General features: G+C 29.8%; 1 protein-coding gene across 1 annotated transcript in view; it reads right to left on the bottom strand.

The window, feature by feature from the left end:
- Positions 1-6,676: 6,676 nt before the first annotated feature.
- The window catches only part of LOC111637728 (probable RNA-binding protein 19), a 53,465-nt gene continuing 37,619 nt past the window's right edge, over positions 6,677-22,522 (bottom strand). The window contains exons 20-27 of the mRNA XM_023383290.1: positions 21,447-21,521; positions 18,840-19,004; positions 14,600-14,666; positions 14,383-14,518; positions 13,034-13,147; positions 10,538-10,643; positions 10,333-10,459; positions 6,677-6,744 (exon numbers count right to left, since the gene is read on the bottom strand). Coding sequence (XP_023239058.1) covers positions 6,677-6,744; positions 10,333-10,459; positions 10,538-10,643; positions 13,034-13,147; positions 14,383-14,518; positions 14,600-14,666; positions 18,840-19,004; positions 21,447-21,521 — 858 coding nt within the window. The remainder of the gene's footprint in view (positions 6,745-10,332; positions 10,460-10,537; positions 10,644-13,033; positions 13,148-14,382; positions 14,519-14,599; positions 14,667-18,839; positions 19,005-21,446; positions 21,522-22,522) is intronic.

Below are 22,522 nucleotides of genomic sequence, written 5' to 3'. Positions count from 1 at the left end.
TGTGCATCTTTTACCCTTTCCGGGAAAGAAATCGCGATCGAAAATAGGAAATGCGTTATCGATACTTTAATTAACGAGCAGTAAATTTTATTTATTACTACTTTTAAAATTTTAAAAAAGAATTATATTTATATTTTATAAGTTAATCACACATACCAAACTAATCAGAAATTGCATGGACTTGCTGTGATTGTCTATATAAACATATCTACTGCCTCAATGTGACATTGCATGGATCAGCAATCTGACTCAACTGAACTACAAATCACAGGAAACACAATGGTGATTANTGTTTTAAATAAAAATTTTTTATTTAAAAATTATTTCATATATTTGTAATGAAATAATGTTTCATTGGTTGAGCAAAATTGAATTGAAAATAATTGTATTGTTTCGTATTGTTTAATTAATTATCTTCGACTGAATTATCATAGAAATCTATAGTCGTATTTCGAATTTTCTTAAAAATTTTATTATAAAAATGCATTAAAGTAATAAATATTATTATAATTAGAAAGAATAAAAAACAAATAAAATTAATATAAATTATATTAACAGTCTGCTAGAAGCTAAATGATGTTGTATCACTTAAATGTCGCTTACTCCGACGATTTCAAGAATATTTTAAACTATAATATAATGCAATTTTTTTTTTAAAAAAATATTAAATTTATCATTCAATGAAACTTATGTAATAGTTTTTTCAGAAGCCACACTCAATAAGCGGTATTTTTTCATACAGGAGGTGTTCTTTCATACAGGAATATGAAAGAACACCTCTTGTTGAGTATGGCTTCTGAAAACGCTATTACATAAATTTCATTGAATAAAACAAATAAAAGGGAGTGAATGGAAATGTATAAATTTATGTAATGGTTAAATATTTCTATTTCCCGTTCCTCTGATTTTCCGAATGAATATAGGAAGGGAAATCTACAAAAGACTCTTTAGGGCACAGATGAGAGCTAGAACACGAATAAATAAAACAGTTCTCCTCTCTGAAGGATCTAGAATATGTGTCGGCTCAGAAATTATTATTAGTGAGTTGATTCTGATAATACATCAGGTCCCGTCACTCACCTCCTGACCATTCCCATTGTGGATCTGACCAAATATAAGATGGGCATAGAAAATTTCTTCTTAGTTCTTGCAGGACTGTTAAAAAATATTATTAAGAGAGAATAAATTTATATGGCTAGATCTCATAAAGATGCGATCTTATCGATTATTATTCATTATAAATTGATGGATGGGCTGTTTTCCGGGTTTCTTCGCGTGCCTAATAAAGGGACCAGATTTTCATAGAAAGTTCTGAGAAGTATTCTCTAGAAAGATTGCCCTTGTATTACGTTACATTATCTCATTAAATCAAACTACAATAAACCTATTCATTGTAAATATTAGCATTAGGAACAAATGAACATTACAAAAGATATATTAATCATAACATGTTATTAATGGATTCAATCAATCCCATAAACAGATTTTTAGATTTATTCCAGTTATCTTAGATGATGACAGATGCAAAGTTGAAGCGGTTATCTTTTTCTGTACTGAAGCGGGGCCCTAGACATTTGTCTATTGGTTAATCCGGCACTGGTTGGCAGAAAGTGAAGAATTATTAAATTAAACTTCAGGCTACTATCTGGTTACATGTTCGATATGAATCAAAAGACCACAGATTTTGGATTTATGATAAGATTATATTTAATTTAATCTTGCCAAATATTTCATAATGCTTATGTATGTTGCATAAACGTCATCTAACACCAGTCCGTACAAAGCCAGTGGATGCCGAATTTCGCAATCGTGATGGTTGATTTGATCCAATTTAATGTTTTCTTCATGTCTTACACATTCGGGTCATCTCATTACAAATTTTTTATTAATAAGTAAAGTAGAGATGTAGCGCCTTATTGGAATTATATCCGCTTTACAGTTAAATTAATATCATTACTATCTTATTCAAAAAATTATAAGTAGAGAATACAGTAATGCACTATCTAAAAGAATCTATTTTTAAATTAATGGTGGATTTCTTCGAAAATTTTATAGATTCAAAGCTTTTAGAATTTACAGTTAAATAAAAGAGTAAATTCTAAAAAGTACACAAACATATTTAGAAATAGCTATATGCAGTGTTTATTTTATAATACATCAATTTACTCTGTAAAAACTATGCAAAGAAAGTGTTCTTTAGCTATGAAACTTGGAACATGAAATGAGTGTGTAAAGATAAAGAAACAATTACATTTTTCATTACCAATTGGACTTTCAATTGGAGCGCTGTGGCAACGTAACTGTCACATGTTAGTACGTAGTAAATATTTTCGATGACTATATAAACCGATATAAGGCATGATATGAAGTCAAATAACAATCTAAATGTTGTCCTATGAGAGATTCCGCCAGATGTTCTGTAGTTGTTGGGCTAATTTGCTCTTTTTCCGTGATGGCTGCAATTTCTTCCTTAGCATATTCCACATATGTTAGGAATATGGTCATGGAAATTTGCTGGTCATGGAACGGTATGAACCCCACGGAGGAATTGTTTGGAGATTCTCTCCATGTAAGGCTTTATATTACCATGCTCTGGTAAATAGTATAGACAGCGTGACATCATAGACAGTACAATTGATTGCGAAATGCTGTCGACATACTGGCGAGGTTTCAGAGTATTTGTAGCAATACTAGATGATCTACTGTCATAGAAGATGGCTGCTCAAATTATAACCCCAAGTATAATGGTCGTCGTCTGCCACTCCACTACTGTAGCTGGATTAGAGCGATTATCCTCTACACGCGGATACGATTATCAACTGCGCCCAGAGAGAAGCAGGATTTGTCACTGAATACTATAATCCAATTGGGCGATCAGTGGTAGAAGTGGTAAGGAATGGTGGGAATGAAGTCTTGTCTCTTCCAGACGTTGCCGAATGATGTCCCTTGATACTACAAGCGGCGTAAAGGAAGTTATTTTTTTTATGGATGGAAGACAGTGACGCGATTGGTGTTGTAATGGCTGCTCTCAATTGTGCGATCCATTAGAGTACTTGTCACTTTGGGACGTCCAGATTTTTTGTGCTGCGACTGTAAGGTTTCCGACGGGGATGGAATGGCCGGGACTGACGAGAGGTCAAGATGGTCGCATGTGGGTACGATCGGCAATAAGACAGACTCTACGGTTACAAAAAACCGTTTATTTCACATGAAAAAATTTTCATGATCTTCGAAGTTCTAAGTCGACAGAGAAGGACCTCTGGGTCTTCTCTTTTCTAAGATAGTCCCGAATAAATGAGTGACCCCGGTTCGCGAATGAGAGTTTCTTCGACGTGTTGACGGTTTTAGGACGATGCGGTTGATTTCAGGTGATGGGAAGATGTCGATCCGAGGAAGGGAGACGTAGAGAAAGATAGGTACGAGACACACAAACAATTGATCAGACACTTGGAATTTTCGGAAGAAGCCGTCACGTCCTCGAAATTTCGGGGTTTTATTTAATTTCTGACTTCGATCGCCCATTCCAATTGGTTGCTTTTCCCCGTTCTCACTTTTCAAGCGGTTGCTCCCTCGTTACTAATTGCAACGAGAGGCCGGATGACCGAGCGGTCAAGGTGGCAGCCTACTGCTCTGGGGGACCCGGGATCTATCCGAGCGGGTCAAATAATTTCAAGGAATTTTTCTCGGGGTGGTCCGTCTGGATATGTCGGGCCTCGTCCTTCACCACCGGGCCGCCCCATTGTGGGCCTGCTAAAAAGTGGCCCTCTTAGTACCCACAGGATTTTTTTTAATTATAAAAAAAATGTAACGAGATCTCAGCTTAGATCGCGGGAGAGGTCAAAATCAATGTTTAATTCGATCCCAATGGTCGATCTCAGGACTTACATTCTTCTATTGCTTTTACGTTCGCGTCGCGTTTTTCATAAATAAAGAATTATTTCTAGCTTCTTTTTTTCCTTCAAAAATTATTTTTTTAATGCAAACTTCAGTGAAGGTTCGGACCTGTCCAGATCTTCACACTATGTCAGTGGCGTGCCGTGACATTTGATGATAGGGAAGCTGTGTTTCTATAAGAAGCCGACTTCCAGGGGCAATCAGTTAATTCTGTCTTTAAATGTATTTTTAATAGATTATTTATCTGGCGTACTTAATAAATAAACAAGTTCAATATAATTACCTCTGATATTAGATCCAATATATTCCCTATGCCCTCTAAATGCCAATTCTTGCTTTGATAAAAACATATATTATATCTAAATAAATAGATGTTATATCTATTAACCGTAACTATCTCGTTATAATTTTCAATATTTATTTTATATTATTTACTAATGTTAAATTCTATTCCGCTTCGATTTCCAAATCGCTTCAAATACGAAAGAATCGACGATTTTTCGTGTTTTTTGCCAGCTAAATTGTCAAAGACATTCTTATTCCACACACTAATTTCATTCGAAAATAGTAGGCAAGCCAACAAAACAATTTTTGCATTTTTATGCATTTACAGAGCCATTTTATCGTGAAAATGTCGAACAAATTTTTTTATTGAAGTGTTTATATTTAACTTAGGCATTGGCCTTTCTCTTTTAATAATGTTTTCTTTTTCATTATACGATCTCGAGCCAAAACTTTTTAAAATAAATTTTCAATATCGCGATTACATTCCGAATCGCTAGCCACGATATAAGAGCTAAAATTAAAAATAAAATTATAAAAACTTACTCGGTGAAATAAAATGTGTGGTGGATATACATACCTGGTACAAAACCTTCTTCAATTGTATGAATATACAGTACTTTTAAAGAAAATTATAATTAAATATAACTTTGTAATGAAACGTACATGAAAATAACATAACATATTCTTTACTCTTTAAATCTTAATCACTTAGTCAAATAGCACCCTACGAGTGGAATCAGAGACGGTCCTGATAGCTGTGCAATGTGTACTGTACATGCACGCGGGCTGCCAAATCCCGAGGGTGCCCATACCGGTCAATTTCAAATGCCCCTTTTGTCGCATCACTACTATACCTCAAAAGACGCGACAGGGTTCTTGTAAATTTTAAACGTTTCTTACCATAGCTGTAAAAGTCCAAATATATTAAACTACATAGATTGTCCTTCGTTTGTTTTCTAACTAATTCGTTTTAGGACCAGGTGTTGTCAACGGAAATTTCCAAAATTTACAACTTTTCGGTCACTCTCGTCGAACTGAAAAAATTTCTGTCTTTATTACATCTAATACAGTATTTCGAAGAAATCAATCCCCACTGTACTCGGCTATAGATTGGTTCGGTTAAGCTTTTGTTTAAGTAATATTCCGGCTCTTTCGTCAGGGTTTTGTGTCGCCAATTCCCTAATCGCTTAATTATTTAACTACTTCTTAAGTAGAAATAAGTCGAAACCGGTTACTTTGTACTCGAATATTTGTAGTCTCGGGAAAAAGTGGAAAGACAAATTTTTATGACAAACGGATACATAAATCGTAAATTTAAGGAAAATAAATTCTAGAGCTTTTTCTGTACCTCGTGCATCTCTCTCATTCATTAAATTTAGTTGTAAATTATGCTACCAAAGTAACGGTTAACTTTTTAACATTATACGAGAATTGTACACGTTTTTTTCTACATCCCCTTAAAGATGGGATATACGAAATCGTAATATCATCGGTTTAACATTGAAATCCGTGAGTAATATAAAATCGGAGAGCGGAATAAATATATCAAATATTTATATTTTAATGGATTTTTTAAACTCCTGTCAACTATACAGAACTATCGTAAAAACATACCAGTAAACTCTTATTGGTTATGTTAAGTGTGTGTCATTTGTTCAACGAGTGTGTGTCATTTTTCAACGAGTGAATAATCTACTCGTTATTCACGTAATTGGCCAAATATCTAGTGGGCGGGCGGCTAACAGTCCAGAACCGGTCCCGAATAGAATTGGAAGCGCTATATGTGTAAGCATCTACCCAAGGTCTTCTTCGGTGGTGTTAATATGGAGATTTTAGCTCAATGTAGGCTCTTTCTCCGAATAGACGTGTGTGTATGATCGCTATGAGACGGATTTGCCGGCTGTATCGAACAGCCTATACGTACGCGCGGGAAATTAATGCCTTCCGGAAGGACTTTTATGGGGAACTGGCCTCCTATTCAGTCGTTATGGGCAAGGAGAAAACCCGGAAAACTCCAAGCAGCCAGCCTGTCCGATCGCGGCGCGAACCCACGACCGAACTTCCCAGTGTTTAGGGTCTGGTCACCGCTATGAGCGGCAACGGAGACCACTCGCCCACTGGTGGGGGCCTCAACCCAAGGTCGTAGGCTTCCACCGGCTAAACCGGGTGAGGTTGGTGCTCTGTAAAGTGCATGCGCAAATCTGGCTTTTTGGAATCTGAGAATACATAGATTCCACTCCGCACTAATATTCGAATATAAATAGCAATCTTATTTTTTTTTCACGTGTAGTACAAAAATTTGTAATAAGATACACAATGCGGTTATAATAAAACATTGTGCGATTATTTTCATATAATTAAAATTAATATGTATTTATTTTTTAGAAAATACAAGGGAAGCGGCGCTTCCACCGCTTCTAATGACGGCACGCCACTGCACTATGTGTATTCTTCTAGACCCACTGTTCAACATCATCTTACTGCAGCATCGATTCAATCAAAAAAAGGCGGCAGACACGTCTGCATTTTCCATTTTGCTTTTATTAATTAAGCGTAAGTTGTGACCTTTCTCAAACGCGCTTAGGAAATACTGCCAACGGGAGCGCTGAGGCATCTTCACAGATTTCTTAGAGTTTACTGTTTACGTTGTCAGTGCAAACGTGTCATTCAAATACAATGTCCGCAATGAGAGTAAAATACTATATGCAAAAATTTTGTAAATTGTGAAGAGGTGGAGAAATTAGTAGAATGACGATGTTCTGAAAAAGTTTATTTGAAGTAACTTTTTACCAAAATCATGCTGAAGTATTTTAATCAATGATCACATAAGAAATTCTTGCTTATTTACCCTAAATAGTTAGGAGAGACTGGGGCTAGTTGTCATTGTGCAAATATCGCCTTTATAATCATCAGTAATTTTTTTTAATCGATCTATTTTTGAAATTAGCTCTGTCTTGGCAGGAAACATAGATAAATTAACGTATTGTAGATCTGTTTTACAGAAATGCTTGATTTTATTATCGGGAGATTAAATTTGACATCAGCAGGGTATTTAAAAATTGATGATAAAAATGTGACACAGAGGTGTATGTAGTCGAAAGTGAATTAAAATTGCTGACATCATATTTGAAAGACCTCTTTATATGAATCCCAGAATGCGCTCTGGAAACGTCAGATATGGTCATTGGCAAAAAAATTTTAATCATTTGCCTATCTAGCCAAATAGCATTTGTACACGGAGTATGGTGGATCTTGTTCTATTGTTTAGAAGTGCGTCGATTATTTTTGCAAGAGTATTATACTCGTATACATAAAACATAAAGTACAAGGCAAATGGTTGGAAGGTCATACAGGACAGGCAAGAAAAGGAGTACGTGTCTGATAATGATTGGTTCTTTGTTAAGGGAGAGAATTTATGAAGATGTCATCACTTTGTAAGTTATCCAACATGTAAGACGAACTTGAACTCGAGTGCTGGTGCGCCACTATTTTCCTAAGAATAGAAACTGTTCGGCTTTCTCCACCTTTAGAGGACATCTCGCCCTTAATCTGATTTATCATGCATGTATAGGCTAATTAGTTTTCAAATCCTCTCTCGCCCTTTTTGTCCGTTTATTCTTCCTAGAATAAACTGATAATTGCTATGATTAGTCTTTCTTCTGAAAAGATCAAAATTCGAAAAACCTATACCTGATTTGAAGGTTGGTTTGTTTGAATGTCAGCAGATCTCTAAATGGAAACAAACAAAAAGGACAAGACTAATTCATATCTATTTATGAATGTCTTGGTGTGTTGTTTACGTGCCTATTAACTCAAATCTCTTCTAGCATTTATTTAGTGACATTCAATGAGATCAGCTCTCTCGGTAATAAAAATATTGATTTTTATATACAGTGAAACCTCGCTTAACGAGCATAATTAGTTCCAGAATCTTACTCGTAATGCGAAACACTCGTTAAGCGAAACAATTTTTCCCATAGAAGTTAATTTAAAATATGATAAAAAATACTTCAATGCCGGAAAAAAATACTCAAATACTGTATTTACTTGCATATAATATGAGGTTTTTATTCATTTTTCAGTGCTTCAAAAACCTAGGCGTCCTATACATGCGAGCGAGTAAATACGGTATTTTACATATAACATTTATATTCAAAGAAAATTATATAATATACATTGTTATGGAGCATGAATCATCATCATCTTTTCTTCTAGTACGGAATGAACCAACCTGGAATGAGGATTCGATTTGCAGAAAACAAAAAAATCAGATAACAGCATGATGGAGCATGTGCACAATCTGGAACTTCCCTTCTCCTTGTCGCTTAACGAGTGACGAACTCGTTAAGTGAATCATTTTTTAACTGCCATTACCATCTTCCATTTTTCTGTCTTATGTCTCTAGCATCCACCCAGGCAGTAGATCCACTTTGTAGATCCCACTCCAGTCCCTCTTTCTATCACAATGGAGGGCATCCAACAGGTTGTTTACCTTCCTGGTCAACACTCTTTGTACATATCCATTCATGTCAGTGCACGTTACATGTACTACCCATCTGGTGTGTCTCTCAGCTATAATTTGTATGATATCATAGTCATCAACTTTGCAATGTAGTTCCTCATTGTGCATTGGTAACAGAGAAATCATGAACCAGTTTTATTATCCTGCATGGATCCAAAGATCTTTCCAAAGACTTGCGTTTTCAAACATTTGCAATTTGTGTTCAGTGACACCATTTCACAGTCATATAGCAGTAGTGTTGCCACCTTTTCAAAATCGCTGACCTGGACGGCAGGTGAGGTTTGTTTGAACAGAAGTTCCTGATGCATGCACAATGTCATTTTGCAATGCAAATAAATTGCAGTTCATGCCGGTTCTAAATCAGTTACAGTTAGGGACTAGGGAGACTTGGGTAGGAGTAACATAAGTAACCTAAATTAAGAAAAACAACTACAGATGACTTAGCTCTATTGGATATTGGAGATGTGTACGAATATGAATTGCACAAGCAAAACAAAGAAAAAAAAGTTGACAGGTTGCGCACGATATTCCTGGACAAAATAAATAGTTCACCCAGACAGTGAGTCGATTCCCAGACTGTCCGGGTGAAAACTGGACGGGTGGTAACACTATATAGCAGCATTGATCAGATAATGGTTTTATACAATCTTAACCTTACCTTTCTAGAAAGTTGTTTAGATTGTAGTACTTTTTGCAAGCTATAGTATGATGCATTATGGAGCCTTGAGTAAATTTCTGTTGTGATGGAATTATATCAATCATTAATGTTAATTATAAATGTAATATTATATATCTGCAATGTATAATAAGGTAAATATTATTTTAAATTGATACAAAAAGTCATAAATTTCTGTTCTTTTATTACCAAAATCATTTTATATGNGTCAAATTACTTCATATTTACTTAAATACTTAAATAATTAATACATCTACTTAAAATATTAATTATATTTATAACTAATTATTTAAATTAGCCTTATAGTCCAATAATACAGCAGATTGTTTGGCATTAATTTCATCAAATATTGCTACAAAATTACTTCATAAAATATATAAAAGATCTACAATAAAATAGCTTGATATGTGACACAAAACATCTCTATCAGCTTGATATTGGTATATAAATTTTTAATTATTAACTGTAATATATGAAAAATCATTATCATAAACTAAATCTAAAATGTTGTGTCTGTATGTTAGACAATTACTATATTTGCTAAGAGAGAAAATATGCCAAGTTGTATAGATATATTGTTATGAAGTGTAACAAATGCATTAAGTCACTAAGAGATATGAAGTACAACTTCACATTATTTAATCTATAGTTTATTAGTAATTACTCAATTAAAATACATCTATATAAAAAATAATATACAAAGTTGCTGAGATATTTCCAAAAAGTAAAATTTAATATTAGTATGAAAGTGATAGTCATATAAATTAACAATATAATAAAATAAAACCCAATACATATTTAGTAAAATAATTTTAATTAAATTAAGAACTTAATTTTCATAGAATTAATTAATGAATCGATTTAAAAAAAAATGTTATATATAAATCAATTTATGGAAAATTAAATAAACTTATACTAATATACTACATTATATGTTTTGTCTAAGTAACCTTACCATTAAAGAAATTTTTTGATGTTTTCTTTCTTAATGTATTAACATCATTATCATCAGTATTAGCCCATTCTAGAACTAATCGTCTACCATAAATATGAGTACTGTTGGACAGTGCTTTAAAGGCTCGCTGAATTAAATGTATTATTTTGATTAATGCAATTTTAATATAAATTTTAAAATGTTATAAAAGTTTAAATCTATTTACTTTAGCATCTTTTCTGGTTACGAAAATAACAAAACCAAATCCACGATGAGTTCCTGTACCGTGAAGCTTCTTTGGTAGTCTGACTGTTTGTAATTCTCCAAATACTCTGTAAAAATTTTATATAAAGCAATGAAATTATTATTGATTTTAAAATATTTAAAATCCATTTATTGCAATGAATGAATGGAATTAACTGATTTCTTTATGAAAAAATAAATTAATCTTATATGAAATAAATTTTTCTTTAATATAATTAAAATGTTAATGAAAATTAAATATATTAAATTACTTCCAGAATACTTAATTTAATTAATTAAATCACTGTTTCTATTAAACACTTATTTTATTTTACTAAGATAGATACTTTAGTTTAAATAATAAAATACATATGAGAGTCATAAATATCATTTTTCGCTCACTATCAGAATTCTAGTTTAATCAATATATCGTAGTATTATTCATCATTTTATACTATATATGATACAAATTATATCTTCAATTAATCATAAGTTACAAAATAAATGTTAAGGTTTCAGTAAATTAGTCATTAAATATTGTAAATTATATTGTTTTAACAACAAAAAATTATTATATGTCAAATTGAATTACTATCTATTTGCTTTCCATTTATTTGCTTTACTGTATATTCTGTCACTATGCTTTTTTTCAAATTTGAGTCAGTTTATTAAATACAATGTAACTTCATGCTTTATCTAAAGCATGAAGTTACATAGATAAGTTACATAAAGTTACATTATAAAATTATGATAGTCTTATCTATGTAATTTCATCTAAAGCATGAAGTTACATAGATAAGACTAAAATAATTTTATAATTTCATATAAAATCATTGTTATCATGAAATTTATTCCCTTTATTCAATTTTTTATTTTCAATTAAATCATTGTTACTAGACTCCAAACTTTCACATAAAATTACAATAATTACATTGCTTCTTCCAATTTGAATTTAAAATGGTAGATGAAACATTTTAAACAGAAGTAGCATTTGATAGAATTTTAGAAATTGAATATTTCATTTTGACTGTGAAAATGGATGTGTCCAAAAATGCTTAAATTATAGAAAATTACATAAAAATCCAGAATAAGCAGGTATTTAATGCAATTTTCATTTAGTTAATATGTATAAAACGATGAGATTTTAACCATGTTCAATGCTGAGGATTACCTTGGAATGTACTGTCTCATCCAATATGTGAAGATAGGGTTGCCAGATGTTCTAGATTTTTTCCAACTGCCATCTATTAATAGGAGTACTTTATTCTAAAAACTGTTCCTACATTAAAATATTTTATTCTTTTCCACATTTTAAATGTCTGTCATGGCAGAGTAAAAACCATCCTACATGTCCTAGAATTGAAGCATCCCAGTATCTTTAGAGAAGAACTCATTTTGTTCTAGATTTTATTCCCGAGTACCTGGACCCTATGCTAAGGACACTCATGTGCATCAAAAAGTGTTTACGTAATTACTTAAAAATAAACTTTTTTATAAACAAAGGATAAAATTTCCTTATCATTTATTGTTCACTTAAATCAGCAGGAAAATAATTTATAAAACTATACAAATTTAAAGATTTAAACTACCATACTTAATATTTCAAAATGTTTCCAAGATAAAAATATTGATGTCCATGTCAAATTAGTAATTAAAGTAATGCATACTGTAAAAGTTATGATTCTAAAAATGTCAGTTTTCTTAACTATGTTAATTTCTTTACACAAACAATAAATCCATAAACCCAATTTTTAAGTAATGCCAAACAATTTGCCATATTATCAGGCTTTAATAAGGCTAATTTAATAATTAGATATAAAATAACTGCCTAACTCTAGTCAAATTACTTCATATTTACTTAAATACTTAAATAATTAATACATCTACTTAAAATATTAATTATATTTATAACTAATTATTTAAATTAGCCTTATAGTCCAATAATACAGCAGATTGTTTGGCATTAATTTCATCAAATATTGCTACAAAATTACTTCATAAAATATATAAAAGATCTACAATAAAATAGCTTGATATGTGACACAAAACATCTCTATCAGCTTGATATTGGTATATAAATTTTTAATTATTAACTGTAATATATGAAAAATCATTATCATAAACTAAATCTAAAATGTTGTGTCTGTATGTTAGACAATTACTATATTTGCTAAGAGAGAAAATATGCCAAGTTGTATAGATATATTGTTATGAAGTGTAACAAATGCATTAAGTCACTAAGAGATATGAAGTACAACTTCACATTATTTAATCTATAGTTTATTAGTAATTACTCAATTAAAATACATCTATATAAAAAATAATATACAAAGTTGCTGAGATATTTCCAAAAAGTAAAATTTAATATTAGTATGAAAGTGATAGTCATATAAATTAACAATATAATAAAATAAAACCCAATACATATTTAGTAAAATAATTTTTTTTCAAAATGTAAGATTTAAATATTTTTACAGACCTGAACAAATCTGCAATTTCTCTTGTTGTTGCTTGGAAAGGTATATTCTTGACTAAAATTTTAGAACTTTTTTGCTTTCCTTCTTTAGCTTTTTTCCTTGTAGCTGTTACTGGCCTGTAAAGATTATTAATAATCTTTATTTTAATTTTAGAAATATTTCTAAAATATCTTAAATACTAAGTTTTATATATTAACAACAAATACAATAATTTCCAGAATTAACATATCACTTTAAACATTCTAGTAAGTATTTATTTAAATATTTTAACTTTAGAAAATCTTATTGACCATGTCTAAAAGTAAACGAAGCCTGAGGCAAGTCATGTGACTGGACCTTCTTCAACTTCCAGTTGAACGTGGAAGTTGTGTTAATAGTCGATGCGAAAAACATTGTGTGCATCAGTCACGTTTCTTTAAATAACTATATTGTCTCATAAAATTATTGTTAGAATATATTATTGTTTATACATAAAACTAAATTTAATTCGACTTTCTTCTCCATTTCTTTGATGCATTTTTAGAGAAAAAAGTGCAACATTCATCTTTTATTCTTGCTTTGTTTACTCAATACTATTCAGAAATGTCTACAATTACTCAAAAAAACTCTTGTTTATATTTAAATTAAATATTTTCGATTTTTTAAAATTTTCTACAGGGTTTTTATATGAAGATAATAGTGAGGTTGAGGCTGAAGTTTTAAACACAAAAATGTGTATGTTGGACATTCAGTGCCACTTTCCTGTAAGCCTAGAAGTTTGACAATGGCATTTGGAATGTCAGTGGAATCATGCTCGACATACCAAATGCCATCGTCAAACTTCTAGGCTTACAGGAAGGTGGCACTGAACGTCCAATGTACACGTTTTCGCGATGAAAACGTCAGCCGCAACCTCTCTAATGCTCCATATAAAATATATTTCAAAATTATTTTGTATGGAGCATTATCTTCATATAAAAATCCTGTAGAAAATTTTAAAAAATCAAAAATATTTAATTTAAATATAAATAAGAGTTTTTTGAATAATTATAGACACTTCTGAATAGTATTGAGTAAACAAAGCAAGAATAAAAGATGAATGTTGCACTTTCTTCTCTAAAAAATGCATCAAAGAAATGGAGAAGAAAGTTGAATTAAATTTAGTTTTATGTATAAACAATAATATATTCTAACAATAATTTTATGAGACAATATAGTTATTTAAAGAAATGTGAGTGATACACATGATGTTTTTCGCATAGAATATTAACACAACTTCCATGTTCAACTGGAAGTTGAAGAAGGTCCAATCACGTGACTTGCCTCAGGCTTTGTTTACTTTTAGACACGGTCAATATGTAAAGTAACTTACTGTGTTGCTCTGTTTGAAATTTTTAGTTCTAATGCATGATCATTTAATTTTGAATGCTGTAATTGTTTTAATGCTTGTTGTGCAGAATTTTTATGCTTATATTGAACAAATCCATATCCCATTGATAAAAGACAACCTTTTAATTAAACAAGTAATAAATAATTAAAAATTATTTTAAAAATCTGTTTATAATTACTATGATGCTAATCATTTTTACCTGGATGGTTGAGATCTTTCTTTTTTGCTATGGTTGCAGAATGTATGGGTCCAATTTTTTTAAAATGCTAAAATACATATAAATAAAAAAAAAATTCAGATTATTTCAAATAAAATCAAAGGTTTCTATATTATTATTTTCTTTATAAGTAGCTAAACATTTATATTGAAAATTATAATCATGCAATATGCAAGTTTGTACGTTGACAATCTTTGAGAGCTGCCAAGAAACTGGAACTAGCTGGCCCAATTTCATTTTAGCAAGAGGGATAAACTTTGGGCCCTGTTATAAAATGTTGTGAATCCTGTTGCTCCTTTTGTTTTTGTTTGCATTATATTTCAAATTCTGTTCTTTCTCATACTCACAATCCCAGATATAAAATAAATGATCCTGTTGTGAAGTTTGAATGTTTGCATAACATTCATAATACTTCATAATAAAAAAGAATAACTCTTTTGGGGTGTCTTCATAATTCATTCTTTTCTCACATCTCAGGAATACAACAAAATCACACAGCAGAATTGACCTTTATTTTGAGGATCTTCTCCAGCTCAATGTTTAAAACATGTTAATAAAATAAAAGCAAATTCCATCATGTAACTGTTGAATTCCTGAGGTGTTTCTAATATATAATTTTCATTCATTATTATTGTTTGGTTTTATCCACTTTAATTACAACTATATTATTATTCTTTAAAAAGTTTTTACATTCATATATTATTTTTTATGTTGGTAATACTTCTTATCATATATATAATTTTTTTTTTGTTTTAATTTGTTTACTCTAGTTTTTAATTTTCCTCTAATATCTTGTTGCTCTATTGGTATGTGTCAGAAAATTGCAGAATTTTTTTTGTATTTTAAAAATTATAATATAACATTAATATCAGATCTTAATAATAAAATAAAAAATTAAATTACGGACAAATAATATGAAAATATTAAATAAAAAAAAACATTATCTATAAATTAATATGTACTGTACATGTGAGAATAATAAAATTTATATGGGCAAAACTGAAAGAAAATTAGAAAATAGAGTAAAAAAACAGATTTGTGTAATAAAATACAATTTTGTCAGACTCAGAAGTAGCCAAACACTGCAATACTACAGATGTGTAGAGGTTATATTTTTAATATCAATCTGATTTTAAAAATATAAAAATAATTTGTACAGAACAAAATGTACATAAAAGAAAATTAAAAGAACACATGAAAATTACAAATACAGATAAAAAAATTAATATAATTGTTTAGACATAAATAATATGGCAAAAATACAGAGGGGGAGGGTGAAAAAGTAGGTATACAGTTGAGAATCTGAGAAATACAAATGTTTGATGTTCATTATTATTATGTTGGGTTTTGTGAGTTATACTCGGTTCACACCGGTGGCTGTGTACTATACCGGACCAGAGTCAAGGCATAGCAACCAAGAGCTAAAATTAAATAAGTGTGTCTGTGTCTGTATTCAGGAATTTCCTAACAGTGTGGCATGTATTCAATATAGTGGCCTTCTGTAGTGTTATGTATGTATTTCTACTCAATTGTAATGTTCCCAGGCTTTTGTGTAGTGTGTGGGGTATCACACCTGTACAGGAGAGAATGACAGGTACAATAAGCACCCTTTCCATCTTCCACAGATGCCTTATTTCCTGGGTGAGTTCAGTGTACTTGCTAATTTTTTCAGTGCACGTGTTTTGTATATTGTGAGTGTTTGAAATAGATATTCTATAATGTATGTGATCTTATTGTGTTTGTCAATGAGTGTGATGTCTTGTCTGTTGTGGTAAATTGTTTTATCTGTGATTATGGCTCTGTCATAGTACATTGTCATAGTACTACGACAATGTACTATGACATGTATTATTATTAGTTCGTATTCCTTATTTGTGATTTAATTTGTACATAAAAATAAATGTTTTTCTTCCTATTTCTCCCTGTATGATTTTTTTCATAACATCAACTGTATACCTACTTTTGCACTCCCACGTATACTGTAAATCCTACAGTAATGTAATGGAAGTATGCAGAATATGCATACAACCTTTCATCACTGTGGGATAGAAATAATTTTTTAAAAATTCTATAAAGTATAAAAAGAATTTGAATATTATGAAATATTATATTGAATATAATGTTAAATGAAAACTTAAGAAATTGTAAGCAAAATGAATATATTTTTAAAGTTGTAATAAATTTAAAGTTAATTTTGCATTATATCAATAAAAGGCCAGATTTTCCATTCCATTTGGTATAAGAGAAAACCTGACGAGCCAACCAAAAAATGCTTTTCTTAATCCTAACTCAAATCACCTGTTCACTTTATTTCCATAGCAACAAAATAATTCATTTTGTTACAGGTAAATATGGCTTATATATGATAGAAAATAAAAGTAAATTATGGATTATTTTATTTAACCCAAATACAGTACTATTTTTTCAGGTTTTTAATTATTCAAACTGACATTTCTCCAAAGTGTCCTGTTAGCTTTTTCCATAAAGAAAAAGCTGATCATTAAACTATATATTGCTTCAAGTCTTATGGATGGAAAGAGATATTTTTAGTCAAAACAGTAATTGGACAAACTTGAAATATTGAAATTGTCTTCAGGTTCTTAATCACCTTGTAAGCATTGTTAATGACATAGGCAGGCAATCTCTGTTTTTCTTGATAAAGTTGACCAGAGTTTCTTCCATTCCTACATTCATTCAAGCATTTTTCAACTGATCTAATAAGCCAAGGTACCTAGTGTGTCTGGGAAACCAACTTATCTAGGTGGTAGTTATTTAGTCAGTATCTTGAATGCCAAAGTTGGAGAATAGTTTATGTCTTTTTAACTTTTCAATCTTATTGATTATTTAAAAATCAGATCTTTTCTAGCACTTTAACATCAACTAAATGTTCCTATAGTGTTTTGATAAACTTTTTTCATTTGATAATTGTAGGAATTTTCTCTTTATTTGATAATACAAGAATTAACTAATTGTCATTCCTCTAATATCTAATGATCTGAAGTAAAACATAGTCAAAGTAATCAAATTTAGATGTCATATTTGTTCTTGCTATTTTATCTAAGCTTCTTGCCATCATCCATTTAGCAGCTTTTTGCTCTCTAATAGGAAGAAATATTACACACCTTATCCAGCTTGTCACATATTGTAATTAAATGTCTGTTCTTTCTAAACTCTGGTACACATTTATATTTTCTTGAGAACAGATCAAATACTTTTCTGGGAGCATATTTACTTTCATGAATTTAAACTATCTTACCAAGCTGTCTTCTCTATTTAATATCACATATTTGCTTTTGGAAAATCCATTTATTCTTTCTTATATATCTGAGCCTCTCTTTTTATCTTAAAACTTTAACCTTTCTCCAACATGTCAGTTTAAGCTTTTCTAACCAAGAAGATTCTGCTATGCCCATTAGTTTTAAGCTCCAGATCCACATTCTATGTACTTTTTTAGTAGATATCAACTTCTTCAAACATTCTTCAAATTATTCTCTTCTTCAATGTTAAACAGTAAAACAGAAGTTATATTTGCTACAGACTTATTTGCATGATACTATTAATTTGATACTGATTTAGAAAAAGGAGTTATTCTTCATTCTCTAATATTTTAGTGGCAATTCTAAGTTTTCACCTAGCTAGAAAATATATTTCTCTGTTGATAAGCAATTCCATATTTACACCATCCACAAGACACAATGCTAATAATTTTGAAGGAATCAGTTTATTACTTAATAAAAGTAAATAATTATTATTATTTTATTATTTCTTTTTTTTTTTGGGTTTTTTTGATGTCTTAATTCATGTCATTTAAAATATTTAATGTTCAAATTTTTATTTGAAAATAATAATTAAACTTTATATACATTTTATTTACTTTTCATATTCTAAATAAAAAATGTTGTTTAAGTTTCAATCATTTTGTGGTTAAAATGTCAATAAATTATTAAAAACTTTTATTCAGTGACTGGTAGTTCAAAGTTCTTTTACATTTGATTCTGATAATGAGATATCTTGTCTCAAAAACATTTTATCAAGTACATTTAATTTCTAAATATTTCTTTTAGCACTAATACTTTTAAACAAACCTCAAAACTATGCAACTATATGATAAAGAATAAAGAATACTTTCATAAGAAACAATATTTATTAAATATGTTAAGATGAAAAAGTTATTCCTGTATGTGTAAAGTATACTCTACTATTTAATAAATACAACACTTACTTCTCTCAGTTCTTCTTCTGTAGTTTGAAAATTAATATTTTTCACAAACAAAGTACTGCCTTCTTCTGGTTCATCATCATTGTCATCATCATCATCATCATCATCATCATCTTCAGCTTTTGTATCATTATCAGGAATAATGTTTTTACTTTCAGGTTCTATAGTCTGTTTTTGTTGATAAAAAATAATATTAATTTAATATATAAACTTAAAAATTTAATTGAATCAATTATATTAAAAAAAAAAATAGTGATCAAAGCAATAAAAGCTATACAGAAAATCCTTGTTAATTCGAATTTGGATAGTTAAAAAAACTGTTAGTTTGTAAATATATTATTTATCTTGGCTGGGGAAACAGAGATTTACATATTAAGGAATTTGGTTAGTTCGAAATATGTCAGCTTTAAATTCAAAATGAAAATTCTGTCTGAACTGTGATATGCATATGTTAACTTGTTTATTTAGCTTGAACTGCCATTATAGTTCAAGAGTACAATAGATCAAATCTGGTCAATATGACTTTGCTTTTACAGTAACACATTTTTGGGTGTCACCTTACCCATGGACTATGCTTTTTTCTCTTATCTCATAAAATGTGGCTGGGTTTCAGGATTGAAAGATTGAGCTACAAGTAGCAGAGTGAGATATTTGTTGGGCTCTAAGATACTACATTTGGGCACTTTAAAATAGTTGAAGCTATATTTTGAGAAATTCTGCTTTACTTTTTATAAAATATATCTGGCAACATGGGAGGTTCTCACCAGACATGAGCTATTTATCTACAGTTTATTTATATTAATATTATTAATTAATGAAAATAGTGTTATGTTATGTATATGTAGCTGTATTCCATTTGCTCAATAAATTACATCAGTTATATGTCATTTGGCATATTGTACAGAAATATATAAATCTCAGATAATTTAAAACTCAATATTCAAAGTTCCAAGTATTTCATCCCTTGAATTTTGAATTAATTAGGATTTCCCATATATATGTATAAAACTCAAATTTTATATGTGCAATTCATAGCTAGCTGAAAATAGAAATGAAATCATACTGTGTTTTATAATGTATATCATCTAAACTTTTATTACTATATTGATCTATATTTTGTTCTTTTTCATACTCACAAGCCTCAGATATAAAATATATCTGAGGCTCATTTATATACGAGGGCTATTTTTTTAAATAAGGTCCGTTTGTGAATGAGAGTGAGAATGACGCGCGATTGCAGCAGTATGCAGATGCTCATGCATACATACTGCTGCAATCATGCGTGTGTCACTCACAGCCAAATAACAAACAGTAATCTGCCAACCAATCAAATTTTTTGTAAGAAATTTACAAGATTTTGACAATCATCTTGACTGAAATGTGGTGGTCTTTAAGGGTCAAATCATGATTTTCATCTATCATTGTTGATATGGGCCAAAAGTGTGGTTCAACTGTTATCTCAAAAATGGCCAATTCAGAAATATGCACCCATTACTTCACTGTTGTAAAGAAAGGACAGTTATGCCCTAGAGTTACCAATATTTCAGAGTGAATCTCATATGCTCCTTTCTTCTGGAGGAACAAAAACTTCATGATCACATGCTTCTCAATGTTGCTGAATTGTGATCTTGGTGCAGCTATCATGAATTCAAATTTTCAAAATAAGCAAACTCAGTTGTAACAGACTGTTATGGTGCATATGCTCTATCAATGACTTCTCTATTATTCTTGTAGCATGGCTTATGCTCTCTTGCATCTGGGTAAAATCACAAACTTTACAGCATCAATATTGGTCATGATTTATAAAAGTCATGAAGTTTTTTTACCAGTAATTGTTAGAAAATTTTTTCCAGTTTTTGAAAAGGAACATCATTTATACTTTATCAATAACTAATTACACTACAGACCAACCTAAGGAGTTCATTTTGCAGAGGCTAAACGAAATTGGGAAAACATTGTAATAAGTGTATAGAGTTAAAGGCTACTTATGTTGAATAAAATATATTCAGCTTATCAATTTTTTTTCTTTTTTGCTAGAAAAAGTTGCAAACTTTCAGCATTTCCCACATAAAATGTTGCATTAAAGCAAAAAAACAAAAATCTCTTTCCAATGATTAAATAATGTTTAATAAAAACACTTATAATTTAAATAATTTTTTTTGTAATGAAGAATCCTCCAAAGTTAGAAAATGCAAAAATACTTTAAATTTTATTTTAAGTTTATATCAATGACTTTATGGAACATTGTTTAATAATTATTTATTTGTTTTGACAACTTATATTTTCTGATAATTAAAACCATTTGCCATAGATTAAATTTGTTTTATGTAATGATTTTTCAATATCTAATTTTGAAAGTTTATGATACAATTTTAAGTACTTATTTAATAAAGTTTTATAGAAAATAGTTTTAGTTGAATTTTCAACCGAATAAATTATTACTTTTTATTAGGATTTGATCAAAGCAGAAAAGATCACCTTAATTTCTTATGAAAATAAAAAAAAGTAAATGATTTAAGTTATACAAATGGAAATTACATAAAATTAAGAAACAAAAGGTACAATTTTAGTTTTTATAAAATATTAACTTGATCTATTAATTTCACTTACTTTTGGTTCTTTTGATGGAGATGAATTAAAGACATTTATTGGAGCCCACTCAAGATATAAAGGAACATGCTGAAACTAAAGTAAAAATTAAAAAATTTTAATTACTGATAATTACATTTCTATCAATAAACAATATATAAATATATATCAGTACTTAATCCTTCATATTTAAAGATTTAAAAAAAAAAACTATTATTTTTTATACATAAACAGACATCACGAAACCTGATAAATTTACAAAGCCAAACAACAAGTTTGGCTTTATTTTTTATCATCATATCTGTAAAGCTAATCTAATCTAATTTCCACAAGATTAAAAAATTGTTATTTCTGTCTTCAAAAAAATTAATTCCTCATTCAATTTCTTAATCAAGGAGTAATCCTTGATTAAGAAATTGAATGAGGAAGTACAGGTAAATACCTGTATTACTTGAATATCTTTATTACCTTCTTGATTAAGAAGTCGAATGAACAAAGTTTACAAAGTTGATGCTGAAATGTTTGAAGAATTACATCAATGCTGATTGTGTCCCAATTTTAAAAATCTTTAAAAAAAATTGTAAATGGATCATGGAAGGATCTATGGCCAGATTCCACTAAATGATGATAATGATTCCACTGAAAATGTGAATCTATTAATTTTGAAGAAATATGTGATTACAGATATATCAACTGCTAGAATTTGTAGTAAAGAGAACTAATCTGATCTTGAAGAACTGGAGAAACTTAGTGATAAGCATCAACGAGCATTTATGGATGAGGTTACTTTATGAATTAGTGAATTAGTAAAATTATGAATGAAAAAGAAGAAAAATCAAGAAGAAAAAAGTAGAAACCACAGAGAATAATATGAAAATTTTTGTGGATATTTTCCTTAAAGATATTCTAGAAATAATTCCTATTGTTGAAGAAAAACATAAAGATTTGTAGGAATTAGAAAATGTTTTGAACTCTCTCTACCAACAAATGTTTAAGCCCTAAAATAATAAGCTATTTATAATAATATTTTTGAAAAAGACTAAAAAATTTGCAACTATACAAAAATCCTGTCTATATTTTGAACAAAGATAAGCACA

This window comes from Centruroides sculpturatus, unplaced genomic scaffold (assembly GCF_000671375.1).
Source record: "Centruroides sculpturatus isolate CEXI.00-Female unplaced genomic scaffold, Cexi_2.0 scaffold1223, whole genome shotgun sequence".
In the NCBI taxonomy this organism is placed as follows: domain Eukaryota; kingdom Metazoa; phylum Arthropoda; class Arachnida; order Scorpiones; family Buthidae; genus Centruroides; species Centruroides sculpturatus.
This window is presented reverse-complemented; position numbering and strand designations above follow the sequence as displayed.